This window comes from Lithobates pipiens, unplaced genomic scaffold (assembly GCF_037356315.1).
Source record: "Lithobates pipiens isolate NorthernLeopardFrog02 unplaced genomic scaffold, aLitPip1_a1.2 Scaffold_23, whole genome shotgun sequence".
Lineage (NCBI taxonomy): Eukaryota > Metazoa > Chordata > Amphibia > Anura > Ranidae > Lithobates > Lithobates pipiens.
Genome location: NW_027507785.1, coordinates 140,540,985 through 140,557,520, shown reverse-complemented (window position 1 = coordinate 140,557,520; position 16,536 = coordinate 140,540,985). Strand labels below are relative to the sequence as shown.

The following is a 16,536-nucleotide window of genomic DNA, read 5'->3' as shown; positions in this document are numbered from 1 at the left end:
AAACATGGTGTAAGCTACCGCTCTCTGTTGTGGGAAGGGCGAACCTTATAAAAATGGTGTGGGCTCCGCAACTGCTTTATGTCTGCCATAATTCCCCGACCTGGATTCCTAAACGGTGGTTTGATAAAATTGACTCCCAGTTTAGGGAATTAATATGGTGTAGAAGACAGCCAGACTTGATCTACATACGCTGCAATATAAGAAAGACGAGTGGGGTTTGGCAGTACCGCATGCCAGAACGTATTTTCTGGCTTCGCAGCTACAGCAACTGGGTGGCTGGGGTTTGGATGATCCCCTGGATCCGGTACGCAGGATGCTTGACAACTTTGACGATCAGGACACGGCATTAGCTAAGCTAGAAGCGGGTTACACACACATGGACAGGAGTTCCCCAACTATCATCATGCTAAATACCCTATGGTCCTATGTTAAACGGCTGCTACAGATACGTGTTTTTTTTAAGACTCACCCCTATCTGGAGAAATGCTAATTATGGTGAACTCTTTAAACTTAGGGGCTTAGGCTCATGGAGGGTGAGAGGTCTTCGGTACCTTCCACAATTGTACAGTGGACAGATGCTGAAGTCCTTTATGGAACTGCATGCTGAATTCGGCATACCGTGCAGAGACTTCTTTAAATATTTACAGTTGCGCCAAGCGCTACAAGTGCAATCCTGCAGTGTACCACTTCGCCTGACGGACCATGCTGGGGTACAAGGGATACTAATGGAAACTGAAAGAAAGGGTATGATTTCTAGAGGGTATGACATTCTCCTTAATGCAATGGAAGACTCGGCAAATCTCCCATGTCGGCGGAAATGGGAGGCGGACCTGGGACCGATGGACGTGGAGACTTGGAATCTTTGCCTGTCCTCCGCCCCTTTGGTATGGGTTTCGGCCTCCTACAAACTATCACTACTCTATCTACTACATAGGGTTTATAGGACACCAGTTAAATTACATAACTGGGGTGTCCGGGATACACCCCTGTGTCCTAAATGCACGAGGGACCATGGTGATCTCCTGCACATGTTCTGGAGGTGCCCAAAACTAAAGCGATACTGGGATGGGATCCTCGAGACTATCTCTTCTGTATTTTCGGTTAACATTCCAAGCCATGTTGGGTGCCCTAGATGAAGAGTTGTTGACACCAACCGCTCATACGGCAATTATCCGGTTATTATATGTAGCCAGAAAACTAATAGCACGATAGTGTGTCACACACAAGGTTCCCACCAGGCAGCAGTGGATTGACCAAGTGAATCGCATGCTAATCAGGGAAAAACTAACCTACCTGCATAGGAGTGCACCATACAAATTCTATACTATGTGGCAGAGGTGGCTCGAGGTTCCAGGGCTAGCTCATCATCAACTAATACAGGACAGATTATTACAGGGTTGAACATGAGTAACTGGTCCTATGCACTGGGGAAAGTAGAAAGTAATAAGTAAATAGTATTGGTATTTTTTTTTTTTCTTCTTTCCCAATGACTGTACATGGGAATAGCAGAGACTGGTATAGCCGGGTATTTGAGAGTCGAGGGATATGTCTGATTCCATACATATATGTTATATGTAAAGCATGATGTGGACTCCTCAAACTCCATGCCTTTGAACTCTGTAACTGCACTGTTCGCTGGTTCTCTTCCTACTTATCCAACTGCACCTTTAGCGTTTCCTACAACTCTACTTCCTCTGGTCCTCTTCCTTTGTCAGTTGGGGTTCTGTTCTTGGACCTCCCCTATTTTCAATCTACACCTCCTCCCTGGGTCAGCTGATAGCCTCCCATGGCTTCCAATACTACCTCTACACTGACTACACCCAAATCTGTTTCTCTACCCCTCAGCTCGTTCGCTCTGTCTCCTCACGTAGCACTAATTTACTATCAGATATATCAGTCTCGATGTCACACCACTTCCTCAAACTCAATCTATCCAAAACCGAACTTATCATTTTTCCTCCCCCATATGCCCCTTCCCCTGATCTCTCTGTCAAAATTGATGGGACAACTATAAGCCCATCCCCACATGCCAAGGTTCTAGGTGTAGTTCAGGTATTCTGAACTCTCCTTTAAGCACCACATCCAATCACTGTCCAAATCTGGCTGCCTTAACCTTTGCTACATCTCCAAAATATGCCCCTTTCTAACCAATGACACAACAAAGCTCTTAATTTACTCGCTGGTCATCTCTCGCCTCGACTACTGCAACTCCCTTCTCATTGGCTTACCTCTACATAGTCTATCACCTCTTCGATCCATCATGATTGCTGCTGCCAGACTCATCCACCCTACCAATCACTGTCTCTGTTACCCCTCTCTGTCAATCCCTCCACTGGCTTCCGCTCGGCCAAAGAATTAAATTCAAAATACTAACAAAACGTACAAAGCCATCCACAATTTCACCCCCAGCTACATCACTAGTCTAGTCTCTAAATACCAACCTACTCGTTCTCTTCATTCCTCTCAAGACCTTGTGCTCCCTAGCTTCCTCATCACCTCCTCCCATGCTCGCCTCCAGGACTTTTCGAAAGCCTCTCCAATCCTATGGAATGCCCTACTCCAATCTGTCTGCTTATCTCCTACTCTATTAGCTTTTAGACGATCCCTCAAAACTCTTCTCTTCTGAGAAGCCTACCCTACTCACACCTATCAGTTTTTTTTATTTTCTCCATCATCTCTCCCCCCCCCCCCCCAGTTATTACCTTTTTGTTTCCACTTGACCCTCCCTTCTAGATTGTAAGCTCTAACGAGCAGGGCCCTCTTATCCCTCCTGTATTGATTTTTATTTTAAGTGTACTGTCTGCCCTCATGTTTTAAAGCACTGTGCAAACTGTTGGCACTATATAAATCCTGTATAATAATAAATTGACACTAGCAGTAACCGGTGTGTTCTCCCGGCAGGGACAGCTATACGAATTTAGGCATAATTGGACTGACAGGTCATGTGTTAAAGCAATTGTCTTAGGCCTAGAGGCGATTCAGTTCGCATTGTGCGCTATACAAGTATTTCATTCATTCATTCATTCATGTGTGGCTTGCATAAGTCAGAATCTTTTGGGTTTATTTTTCTCATTTTTATTTTAATCTTTGTTGACAAAATGCACACAGATATTTTAGTGTTTCCATTCCTGGGCCACTCATTTATTTTTCCTCCCTTACTAGCAGACTTAAATCTTAAGTGAATAGGTGGATCATTTGTGAGTCCAATTATCAGCTGGCCATAGATGGATAGAACATTTGTTGAGATTTTTTTTTTGCTTTCAAGTTTCAACATTTGAATTTGGAATGAATGGACTTTACCAAATGAAAACCATATACACGGTTAGAAATATTCCAGCCTGCGTCTTTGAAAATTCTCTTGTCACTGCGGTAAAAAACATCAATTTGACCCACTAATGATTGGAAAAACTAATAAGCATTCTTAGAACTTTTTTTATTTTTTTTTAAGCAACAGCCTCCTAAACGGTGAACTATGTAGGAGCTCATTCTACTGTGTCACTCTTTTTAAATCTGTGTGTCATGGTTATGCAGTAATCTTTCTCTGTCAGCTTACCTGTCCTCATGTGTTCAGACTAAGAGGCCAGCCACTCACCTGGCGGTTTTTATAACCTCTCCTCTAAGCATGGCTCCACCCTATCAGTGAACTATATATTAACCTGTGCACCGCAAGCCAGCAGTGCTGATCAGCCATTGTGTATTCATTGTGTATTTGGCTTCCTGTTTCCTGCTTGCCGTATGCTCTTCGTTTGTCTCTGTTACTGACCTTGGCGTGTTCTTGGCTATTCCTGTCTGTTCGTGACCCTGACCTTTTGGTGTGTCCCGACTATCCCTGTTTGCCTATGACCCTGAACCTCTGGCGTGTACTCTGTTGTTCCTGTCTGCTAGTCGCCCTGACCTCTGCCTTATCCCTTTTACTGTCCTCCTTGTTCCAGCCTGCTGCTTCCTTCTGTAGTCTACTGTGAGCTGTGAGACCCTAGGGGCCGTGACCTGGAGCCAGACTGCAGTGTAGTCCATCCTCACCACTAGAGGCTCTGATGAACACCTGCTGGCTCTTAGACTCTCTACCACGGGGAATCTATGCTCTAGTTCCCACTGGGATCTGTGTTAGTGATCCAGTAGACCTGCTTCCTGAACCTCCCTGGGTAATATCCACAGCAGTCAGTCCCAGGGTCCACTATCTTAGCGGTGCACTTCCGACTTCTACGGGGCGTATCTGTCACCTTGTCTCAGGTGACCTGACACTGTGCGTCTGAATAAATAGGACCTTGTGTTGACCTTCTGATGCTAGAACTAACTACCCAGCACTCTGTGCTCAGGTATGAAAGCATTACATTTATTTACATGACTCCACACAATCCAACTTAACTTGTGGATGTTTAAACCCTTTATTTGCTAGTTTGTGTTGTTTCCTTGAATTGCTGCATTGTTGCTTTACATTAACTAGAATTTTTCAATGGACTCAGGCTTTCAGACCACTTTTATTTATTTATTTTTTGCTTTCTTATAGGTCACAGAACAAAAAACCAAAGTGCCCGAAGCGACGAAACCAAGTTCAAGCCAAGCGACGGCCGCCAGCCTACCTGGCAGTTCCCCCTCGCCACCAGTCAATGGTGGCAACAATGCCAAAAGGGTGGCAGTGCCGAACGGTCAACCGCCCAGCACCGCCCGCTACATGCCTCGGGAGGTGCCACCGCGATTCCGCTGCCAGCAGGACCACAAAGTGTTACTGAAGCGTGGGCAGCCCCCTCCAGCATCCTGTATGCTGTTGGGGGGAGGAGCAGGGACCCCACCCTCCTCCACTGCACCAGGGGCAGGCCCAGGCAACGCACAGCCAGGGGCAGGAGCACTGCTGTCGGGGGAAAGTGGAACTGCAACAGGTATGTTTAAAGGGACAGCATTTCATTACTTTTTTTTTTTTTTTTTTTTGTCTGGATAACTTTTTTGCTACAGTGATTAGCATGATGTAAAATACTGTTCTTGCATAATAAACCTTTTTGCATATTTTTTTTTATTTTATTTTTTTTAAAGAAAATGTTAAAGCGGAGGTCCACCCTAAAGTGGAGCTTCCGCTCATTGGAACCTTCCCCCCCCTCCGACGCAACAATTGGCACCTCTCAGGGGGGAGGGGGGTGCAGGTACCTGTACAGTACAGGTATCTGCACCCACTTCCGGCGTAGATTCTGCAGAAGCTACGCCCCTTTCCGCAGAATCTACGCCCCTTTCCGAAGGTCCCCCGCTGCCTGCTGGGAAACACACGGATCCCAGAGACAGCGGGGACCATCCTTATTGACTTCCGATGCAGGAATGTGATGGTTTATTCTACTATAGACAGCTGTCCTCTCCTCACACAGAAGTTGTCGGTGAGGAGAAGAGAGCGGATTGCTGCAGCTGGCTGGTGATCAGTGAGTATGAGCTGTTTTTTACAGCTTTTTACTCACTGATTACTGATTGTCCCCACAGTGTAAACACACAAAGTTAACACACATGTCCCAAAAACACCTGTCCCTCACACATGTCCCAGTAAAATCGCATGTCCAATGATTATCTGCACACACATGTCTGTGATCACCTTCGCACATCTGTACATGATCATTTGCGCACATATGTACATGATCACATAAACCAATTATACACTTAATTGAATTTTTTTTTATCAAAAACATGTAGCAGAATACATTTTGACTTAAATTTATGAAAACATTCGATTTTATTGGATTTCTTTTAAAATAAAAATAAGAAAATATTTTTTTCCCCAAATTTCTGCTCTTTTTTCGCTAATATCACAAAAAGTAAAACAACTGAGTGATGAATAAATACCACCAAAAGAAAGCTCTATTTGTGTGCACAAAATGATAAAAATGTCATTTGGGTGCAGCGTAGCATGACCGCGCAATTGACAGTGAAAATGCAAGAGCGCTGAAAGCTGAAAATTGGCCTGGGAAGGAAGGGGGTGGTTAAGGACATTGGCTGCATGTTTGGGGTAGTTTTCCTGCTGCGGAATAAATTTGGGGCCAAGCACATGCCTCGCTGATGGTATGGCATGATGGATAAATATCTATCTGTACCTCTCAGCATTGAGAACAACATCTTGACAAAATCTCCAACTCCATTTGCAGAAATGCAGCCCAAAACTTGCAAAGGACCTCCACTGTGCTTCACTGTTGCCTGCAGATACTAATTATTGTACTGCTCTTCGGCCCTTCAGAGAACAAACAACCTCCTTCTACAGCCAAATGTTTCAAATTTTGACTCAGGCCAGAGCACTTGCTTACATTTTTCTGCATTCCAGTTGTTATATTTTGTGGATGGTTGCGTCACCTAGTCTTGTTTCTATGTCAGGGCAACTCTTTGGCTGCAATTCTTCCATGAAGTCCACTTCTGGTCAGACTGGACCACCTGGTTTCTGTCAGTTCTGTGCCGATGATACTCCTGGACTTCTTCTGATGGTCATCTACTGTGCTAGATTTCCTTTGCCAACCACTGTGTCCATGGTCCTCAATGTTGCTAGTTTCTTTGTGCTTCTTCAAAAGAGCTTGGGCGCATTTTAAAGGCAGCAGAGTATGTTTATGAGCAAATTGAGTAGATACATACCTACCGACTCTCCAAATACCAAGTTATCCAAGTTTGCTATAAGAAAAGCAGAATTAACAGAATGTAAGGATGAAACCAACTAATGTAGGTCACTGGTTAACGGGACTTAGATTTAGTGCCTATTGTCATTGCATATTTAAATAAAGAGGAAAATATGATTTTTGAATACAGCTTACCTGTAAAATCCTTTTCTTAGAAATACATCACGGGACGCAGAGCCTTCATTACTTAGTGGGTTAGATAGTCACCTGTGGTGATTGGACACTGGTTGACCCCAAGTAAGGAAGGTTCCTCCTCTGTATAACCCCTCCCTTATGGGGAGCACCTCAGTTTTGTAGCAAAGCAATAAGTCTCCATGTAAAACCTGTAGAGGGACGTGAGCTCTGTGTCCCGTGATGTATTCCCAAGAAAAGGATTTTACAGGTAAGCTGTATTAAAAATACTATTTTCTTGTTCATACATCACGGGACACAGAGCCTTCATTACTTAGTGGGACGTCTCAAAGCAATGCCTAAATGAGGGGAGATAGACACGGATCAGAAAACATAGACCCCAGACAGACTAGAGGATCTAAACTGCAGCCTTCAGTACACTGCGCACAAAGGTGGCATCCTCTTGCCCTCTTACATCCGCCTGATAAAATCTAGTGAATGTATGGGAGTCACAGCCTGGCAGATGTGCCAAGAGGCACTAACAGCCCTAGTAGAGTGTGCTTTAACTTGAAAAGAAGGAATCTTCCCCCTTAAACCATAAGCCTGAAAAATTACTTGTCAAATCCATCTAGAAATAGTGGACTTTGACCCTGCCTGGCACTTCTCGGGGCCCTCCAGCAGAATAAACATTCAGTTTTTTGTATCTGAGCGGTCGCCTGCAGATAGATACTGATTGCTCTTACAACATCCAGAGTGTGTAATGATTCTTCTGCTGACTGCGGATCTGGAAAAAAGGACGATAGGACCATATCTTGATTCAAATGGATTCTTGAAACTACCTTGGGTAAAAAGGTATGGTGAGGACGCAGCACCACCCTGTCTTTGTGAATAATCAAATATGGCTCTTTGCAAGAAAGAGCTGCTAACTCCGATACCCTCCTAGCAGAGGATATGGCTACCATAAGATATTAGTTAAAAGAATTCAAGAATCATGGTTCAGTGGTTCAAAAGGTTGTTCCTGTAAAGCGGACTAAACCAAATTTAGATCACATGAGCACACACGAGGTTTGACTGGCGAATTTAAGCACAGCGCCCTGCAAAAAAATACTGACAAGGCCGATATTTGGACCTTCATGGTGCTCAAAGCCAACTTCATCTCTATGCCTAACTGAAGAAAGGCAAGAATCCTGCTAATGGCATACTTTCTAGGATGCCACCCCCTGGTTTCACACCAGGAAACATATGCTCTCCAGATTCTGTAGTAAATGAGCCTGAAAGCCGGCTTTCTCGCAGTAACCAAAGTGGAAAGGACTGAATCCAGAGCCCACGGCCTTTTGGAATGTGGGTCTCAGCATCCAAACTGTCACATTTAGACTTTGTAAGGCAGGATGGAATATTGGACCTCATGCGAGTAGGTATGGATGTAGCAGAAGAACCCAAGGCTTCCCTACTGCCAGCTTCACGATCACGATTCACTTGTATACCAGAGCCGTCTTGGCCAAGTCAGAGCCACTAGAATGACTGACTGACTTTGCTTCCCTTTTGACTCTCCAAAGGAACCGCAAAAGTAGCAGAATTGGAGGAAATGCATAGATCAGATGGTACCGATCCCATGGCGCTGTTAAGGCATCTGATCCTTGAGCAAGTGGATCTTTTGTTCTTGACGCAAAGCTGTCTAGCCTCCTGTTGAATCTGGAAACGAACAGGTCTAAATCCAGGGTACCCCACTTTTGACATATGATCTGAAATTTGTTGGGGTGTAGAGACCATTCTCCTGGACACAGATGCTGGCAGCTTAGAAAGTCTGCCTGCCAATTTTCCACCCCTGGAATAAAGTCCGCAGATAAGCAAGGAATATGCCTTTCTGCCCAGACAAGAATGCAATTCACAGCTCTTTGGGCATCCAGACTTCTGGTGCCTCCTTGGTGACTGATATAAGCCAATACTGTGGCATTGTCGGATTTTATCTGGACAGGATGACCCCGTAGTCTGATAGACCAGACTCTGAGGGCTAGATAAACTGCCCTTATCTCCAGAATGTTGATGGACAAGAGCTTCTCGGCTGTAGACCATCTTCTCTGGGTGCATGCTTCTTCGAGCACCACTCCCCAGCCTGTCAGGCTGGCATCTGTGGTTATGATTTTCCACTTTAGTGGGGGAAAGGATCTTCTTTAGGAGATTTCCGGCCTGTGGCCACCAATTGAGGCTTTGGCATACCCCAGGCAACATTGGAAGATCTAAGGCTTGAACCCTTTTGTTCCAGGCCAAGAGGATATCTCTTTGTAAGAGCCTTGAATGAAACTGAGCATAATGAACGGCCTTGAAAGAGGTGATCATCTTTCCTAGTAGCCTCATACTTAGGCGAATGGAGGGATTCCTTTTTGGTATGACTAGCTGGACCAGATCTTTTATGGTTTCAGCCTTTGCTCTGGGTAGCAACACCTTGCTTTGATCAGTGTCTATGATCATGCCCAGGTACTCCAAACTTTTTAAAGGTTGCAATGAGGATTTTTCGAGGTTGAGAGCCCAACCTAGGTGTTCCAAGTTTTCCACGGTGCTGAGCACGCTGCTCAGGCGCGCTATAGATTGCTCTATGAGTAGCAAATTGTCTAGATAAGCTTTCACCATTATGCCCTGGGCCCTTAGGTTTGCCAATGGAGGGGCTAACAACTTTGTGAACACTCAAGGAGCAGTAGCGAGACCGAAAGGCAGGGCCACAAATTGAAAATGGTGCTGATCTATCACAAACCTTAGATATCTTTGGTGAGCGGGAAAGATTGACACATGCAAGTATGCGTCTTTGATGTCTATTGATGCCATGAATTCTCCGCCCTAAAGGGTAGAGATTACTGAACAGATTGACTGCATGCAGATAGGTCGGATGTGCAGGAATTGATTCAGGTCTTTTAGATCCAGGATGGGTCTGACATCCCCGTTTTGGTTTTGGAACCGTAAAGAGGTTTGAGTAGAACCCTGAGTTCTGCTCCTCTGGTCTTATTTCTATTATCACTCCTTGGAATAACAGATGATCTAAGGCCCGAAACAGAGGCCTTCTCTGTACCTGATCTTTGGGGACCCTTGACTTTTTAGGAAGAGAGAAGGCCGAAGCTCTCACAACTCCAGCTTGTAGCCCAGAGATACCGTGGGGGTTACCTATCTGTCCTGAATCTTTCTGCCAGGCCTCTGCAAACTGTAGCAGCCTTCCCCCCACTCGGCCGAGCGGGGGGCACCCCTTCATAAGGAGGCCTTGGGGCTCTGTTTACCAGAGTTTTCACGCAAGCTTTAATGAGTCTTCTTTGACATATACAGGGACTGCTATATTAGGAGAGGCTGCAAAACCTGACAGGGGCCCTGACTCATCTTGTGAGGCTGGCTCCAGTCTTTCAGGGGGGATGGGATGATAACCTACAGCCATTTTTAGAACCCTAGACGTAGGCGGTGATGCCTTGGTGCCTTTATTACCCCCCTTTTGAAGTCTTCTTATGAAGAAACATAGTCCTAAGCTGCAAGCAGGGGTACTAATACACATGCAATCACTGTTGTGCTATAGCCTCACAATAAAAATATATGCTAATACCACACAGCCGATGCCGAGTAGGTGTCTTAGGTTTGCTTGGATCCAATCACTTGAGATGCTTAGAGCCCACAGCTCTGTATCCTCCACTTACAGGGGCTCTGATGCTCTGGGCTTTTCAAACTTGGCACTGGCGCACCGTGCTCCCGCATGGCGCAGTAAACCATGCCCCTTCTTCCTTCCTGCCGAGCTAGCCATAAAGCGCGCCCCCTGCACGCGCGTAGGACTGTCATGGCGGTGGCCGGAAATTAGAGAGGGAGAAGACCACTCAGAGGCACTGCCTGGCGGAGGAGGTGAACAGCTTGACAAACTAAACTGAGCATGTATCCTGGATGGCATGTAAGTATACACCAGGTTTGCCTCTTGCTCCCTCTAGTGGCAGAAACGAGGTAAGACATACAACTACTCTTAGAAATCCATAATATGTAATATATATATAATATATAGATGGCTGAAAACAGATTCCAGCCTTCACCCATCGCAGCGGGCAGTGTTGTGCAAATCTTCAGGGATTATGGGTTCTTATTACAGGATCCTCTTACCGGGACCTGTAAAAGACTCTGCCAGAAACTTTTGTGCCATTGTTGTATCGTACACCAAGTCTGGTTCTCTGAGCCCAGTCCTCCAAAGAGAGACATTGCAGGCAAAACCTTGTTTCTTCCGACCACGTACCATACTGTCTTGGGCGTCAAATATCGGCCCGAGATATGGATCCGGTTTGTATAGCTCCTAGACCCCTGCAGGGATCATCAACCAGAGCTCTTTTCTTTGCACGTTTTACATGACCAGCCACCTTAGACACTGGCGAAAAAACTGAGGGTCAACCAGTGTCCAATAACCACAGGTAGGGGTTTTTTTTTTGGAGGCGCCAACTCCAGTAGTTCTGTCACATAAATATATATATATTTTTTTAACTTACTGGTTTGCAGGTTCATAAAGTGGTGATGTCCATCAAAGGTTAAAAAATCCTGGAGTGTGTTGGTGATAGAGTGCAGGCTCCGCTGGCAGTCCTTTTGCTGTAAGGATGTTAGTTCTGGTTGTTTTAGCAGCTAGTCCGTGTTGTACATGGTGTGGGAAGCTCCGCGCTAACCACCGTGGAACGCGGGGAGGAAGTGATGTCAGCAGTGCTCAGCAAGCATCCAGACACAGAGTATAGAACGTTCTATACTCTGTACTAACATCCTTACAGCAAAAGGACTGCCAGCGGAGCCTGCACCTTATCACCAGCACATTTTTTAACCTTTGATGGACATCACCACTTTATGAACCTGCAAACCAGTAAGTTAAAAAAATATATATATATTTATGTGATAGAACTACTGGAGTTGGCGCCTCCAAAAAAAAAAAACCCTTCCTGTCTTTTTTGCTTGTATACTGAGGTTATGAACACCCTCTGAGGATGCCTTCTCACCTGCAAATAAATAGTGACTGATTTTAATGAGCCATTTAAGCTTGTATTGCACCATTCTAATAATACATTACAAAAACTGGAGTGCCGGAATCCCTTCCTTTCTTTAACAATAACCACAGGTTACTAACTCACTAAGTAGAGAAGCCTCTGTGTCCTGTGATATATGAACAAGAAAGATATATATTTTAAAACCAAGAAAGGGGGATAGAAGGAGAAGGCAATGGGTTAAAAGGAAAGAAAAGAGTTAATAATAGAGAAGGTGCACTGGAAGCCTCGCAAGTCTACCGATTTTTAAATATTGAATCCAAGAGTCTCACGTCTAGTCAAACCTGGTTTGATTATTTTGAAGAGTGGACATGGAATTGTCATAGATGGCCCAATTTAGTTTTTGTTTGATCTACTCAACTGCGTGTGGCCAACTTTAGCTAAACAGGGCCCTCCTAGTTTCTTACCTTCAGTTTAAGTGCTCTGCACCAGCTCGGATACACACTGTGGACACAGAACAAGTACACCATTGTACGTTCTAATAGACCTCTGATATCTCCATAAACAGAACCTTACCCAGTAATGGCTAACACTGTCATAACATACACTCTTTCCCTGCACATGCTACCCCTCCCATACCCTCCCATACCCTCTATGCTCATCACCAGCACAAAGTCCCACTGTCATTTCTTTTGCATTCCTCTCCTGTAAATATCCCCATTTTTTTTTTTTTTAAAAGCACATTTTTTCTCAGTTTAGGCTGATATGTATACATGTACATTTTTTGGTAATATAATAAAAATCGCAATAAGTGTATATTGATTTGTTTGCGCAATAGTTATAGCGTCTACAAAATAGGGGCTAGATTTATAGGATTTTTATTTTATTTACATTTTTTTTACTACTAATGGCGCTGATCTACAATTGTTATCGTGACTGCGACATTATGGCGTACACATTGGACCATTAGCATTAATACAGCGATCATTGCTATAAAAATGCATTGGTTACTGTAAAAATGTCACTGGCAGTGAAGGTGTTAACACTAGGGGGTGATCAAGGGGTTAATTGTGTTCCCTAGTGGGTGTTCTAACTGAAGGGGGGGGGGACTGACTATAGGGGATGACAGATCGCTGTTCATACTTTGTATGAACAGACTATCTGTCACTTCTCCCCTCAGAGAACCGGGATCTCTGTGTTTACACAGAGCATATGCTGCTGTAAAACCTAGATATATCTTTCAGCATTGATGTTGCTCTTCCAGATGTGCAAGATGCCCAATCCATACACACAAATGCACCCCCATACCATCATGGATGCAGGCTTTTGAACTGAGCACTGATTAGCCCAAGGTTTCTCTCCTCTTTAGTCCAGAGGACATGGTGCCCATGTTTATCTAAAGTAATGTCAAAATTTGATTAGTCTGACCACTGAACAATTTTCCACTTTGCAACAGACAAGCATTAAATGAGCTTGGGCTCAGAGAAGGCAGTGGCATTTCTGGATCATGTTCAGCTATGGCTTCTTCTTTGCATGATAGAGCTTTATCTTGTTTGGATGGCACAGTAAACAGTATTCAGACAGATTTCTTTTTAGTTATTCCTGAGCTCATGCAGTGATATACATCACTGAATAATGCCTGTTTTTAATGCACTACCGCCTGAGGGCCCCAAAGATCACAGGCATCCAATAATTAGATTTTTTTTCTACATACTTTTATCTATAAAATCTATTTCTTAACATATATCACAGGACACAGAGCAGGTTATAATCATAATTATTTTATAAAGAAATAATAGGGCCCTAGGCGCTACCCCAAAAAATTATTATATGAACTAAATCAATATTTAGGGGGAGTCTCCAAATTCCTCTCTACCACCCGAGGACAGAGACCCTCCTAAGCAAAAGGAAGACCGGAGTGTCTTCTCTAATAGTGAGCCCACACTACATATATTTTATCGGACTATAATATCCAATGAGGCTATCAAAATTGTATACAGTATTCCCCTATGCTAAGCGTGTGTACAACCATACACTTAAGATGGACAAATTGGACACCCCATCTTGTGCATACAACCTATTGTATAAAACAATATAGAGTGTTGGGATGGATTAAACCAATGAAAAATTATAAGTAAATGTAAAAAATGATTATGAATATCGATATCAAGCAAAAAACTCTATATAAATCAGACCATAAGTATAAATGTGAGGTGCTCAATCACAATGCTTCTATATCATTCAATTAGTCCACACTATGTATCTCCATGTGCAAAAAAAGAAGCATCATTAGTAAATCCATGTGGTAATAAAGTCCAAATAATGTGCAAAAAAAAACAGTTCTCCAAATTTCATAAAGTGCAATGTGCGCAAAAGTGCAAAAGCATGTGCAAAAAAGTGCAACACCAGCTATTTTTATATCCCAAAATAGCTATTTTAGAAAATCTATATAAAAAAAAAGTGCACAGTCAATGTGTAACAGGTTTCAGGAACTATTAAGTGGATAACGAATCAGGTTAAAGGTGACTTTAATGTTCAATCAGAAGAATCCAGTGACTTCCGTGCTCGCCCACTCGGGTCCCCACTCACCAGATCTTTGTCCCCTTAAGGGGTTAAGTGCATGTAGTCCCTCAGTATCCAGCTACTTTTCATTCGATTCATCCACCTCCTTTCACTTCTTTATATCTAGGATGGTCCCCTTTAATAAAGGCTTGTGGCAATATGATGGATCCTCAGACAGAAAAAAGGGCCGCTCCCATGGTGCAGTATTTTAGTCACCAAAAATTATTTTATTAAAAAATTCCTTACAAATCAAAACAACGTTTTTAAACAAAATTAAAAAATCATTAAAAGTATATATGATGGCCGGCAAACGCAATACCAAAATAATGCATGAGGACGAAAAATTAAAAAAGCACCTATCGGGTCCCAATAGCAGACACTGGTAGCACCATTACCCAGCGTAATGCACCTACTACTGGCCCGTGCTGATTATACAATCCTCATACAGTTGGTAAAAAGCTTGAGCAAAAACATATTACTAAAATCCCGGCTAAAACCACTTGATCTGTGGAGGAGTGACGTGCGTTCCAGCTGTGCTCCACACGATCTGCAGACCGGAAATGACGTAGTGTGCATGGCTCCGTCGTACGCATTTCGTCATAGATGTCCTCAGCGGTGATCATAATTATGTGGGTTATGCACCAGCTATAGGTGAATGGACACTGGCCGATCAATCAAACAGGAAGTCCTCCCCTATATAACCCCTCCTACACAAGAAGTACCTCAGTTTTGTAGCCAGCAATGGATTCCCAGAAAGAGGTGAGGCACCTCTGCGTCCTGTAATATACTCCAAGAAATGGATTTTACAGGTCAGTATGTAGAAAAAAAAATCCAATTTTGTTTATCGTCCATCATGGGTCACAGAGCAGTTAATAATCATAACTATGTGGGATGTGCCATAGCAATAAAACCTGAGGGGTGGGAGACAGCACAATAACCTCTACCATCCATGACAAAGGATCTACTATGCCATTTGTAATATGCTGCAGCCAAAGGTGCAGTATCCTTCGCAGCTCTGACATCCACGTGGCAGTCCCTATGAAGTTATGAACCAAAGACCTGGAAAACGGCCTTGCAAACCTGAGCCACTAATGCCTGATGGCGGATAGCCTAAGATGCCCCCACTCTTGGTAGAGTGTGCTCTCCCAGAAAGGGTGGGACTTTGCTCTTTCAAACCATAGACTTGAATGATTAACTGGCGAATCCAGTAGGAAATAGTTGACCTGGATGCCACCTGCCCTTTCTGGGCTCTTCTGGCAGCACAAACCAGGATTCCTGATCTGTGCAGACAACTTAAAAAAAATCCTGACTCCCCGAACTACATCCAGAGTGTGCAGCTATCTTTCCCCTACCTACTGTGGACTAGGAAAAAAAGTAAAGACTGTCATGATTCAAGTGAAAACTAGAAACCACTCTAGGCAACAAGGATGGGCGAGGACGCAACATCACCTTATCGTGATTCAAGACCCAGAACGGCTCCTTACATGAAAGATCTGCCAGCTCTGATGCTCTTCTTGTCGAAGTGATGGTAACCAAAGAAGCCACCTTCCGAGTCAAAGTACTAACAGAGTTTCTCAAATTGGTTCAAACGGTAGCTTCTGCAAGGACAGCCAAGACCAAGTTCAGGTCCCAAGGACACAAGGGTGGCCTGACAGGCTGGACTGTCTGCGTTACACCCTGCATTAAGTACAAATCAAAGAGTGACAAACATCGGTCTCTGGGGAAAAAAATTCTAGAGACTAAATCTGACCCTTAATAGTACTTAAGTTCCATTTAATTTCCCCTCCTAATTGGAAAATAAAAATCTCCCACTCGCTTATTTCCACAGGCGCCACTTCCTGGCATTGCCCCAGGTATATAAGCTTTTCAAGTCCTGTAATGGAAACTCCCTGAAGTCGGCTTCCTGGCACTTAACAGTGTGGCGATAACAGGAATTAATACCATAGTTTTGGCTGAACTGGAAGCGTCCAAGGAATGTTCACTGCCAGATTCACTATGTTGGTGTACCAAGCCCTTCTGGGCTAGGCCGGCTAACAGGATTATCTGTGTTGCCACCTCCCGGATCCTTTGCAAAAGACTCGGCAGCATTTACATCAGGTGGAAGATGTAGTTTAGGGTGAACTGGTTCCTAATGTGTTACACATGCATCTACCTCTATGCTCTCTCATTCCAGACACAACCTGTCGAACTTGTTAGTAAATAAAGCCTCATCCAAGGTAATATATGGATAGGGCTGGGTACCACCATCCTTAATTATGGAT

General features: G+C 44.0%; 1 protein-coding gene across 12 annotated transcripts in view; it reads left to right on the top strand.

The window, feature by feature from the left end:
• The window catches only part of TNRC6B (trinucleotide repeat containing adaptor 6B), a 1,034,757-nt gene that overhangs the window by 344,300 nt on the left and 673,921 nt on the right, over positions 1-16,536 (top strand). For all 12 annotated transcript variants that reach the window (XM_077452437.1, XM_077452434.1, XM_077452436.1 and 9 more), the window contains one exon: positions 4,508-4,877. In XM_077452437.1, coding sequence (XP_077308563.1) covers positions 4,508-4,877 — 370 coding nt within the window. The remainder of the gene's footprint in view (positions 1-4,507; positions 4,878-16,536) is intronic.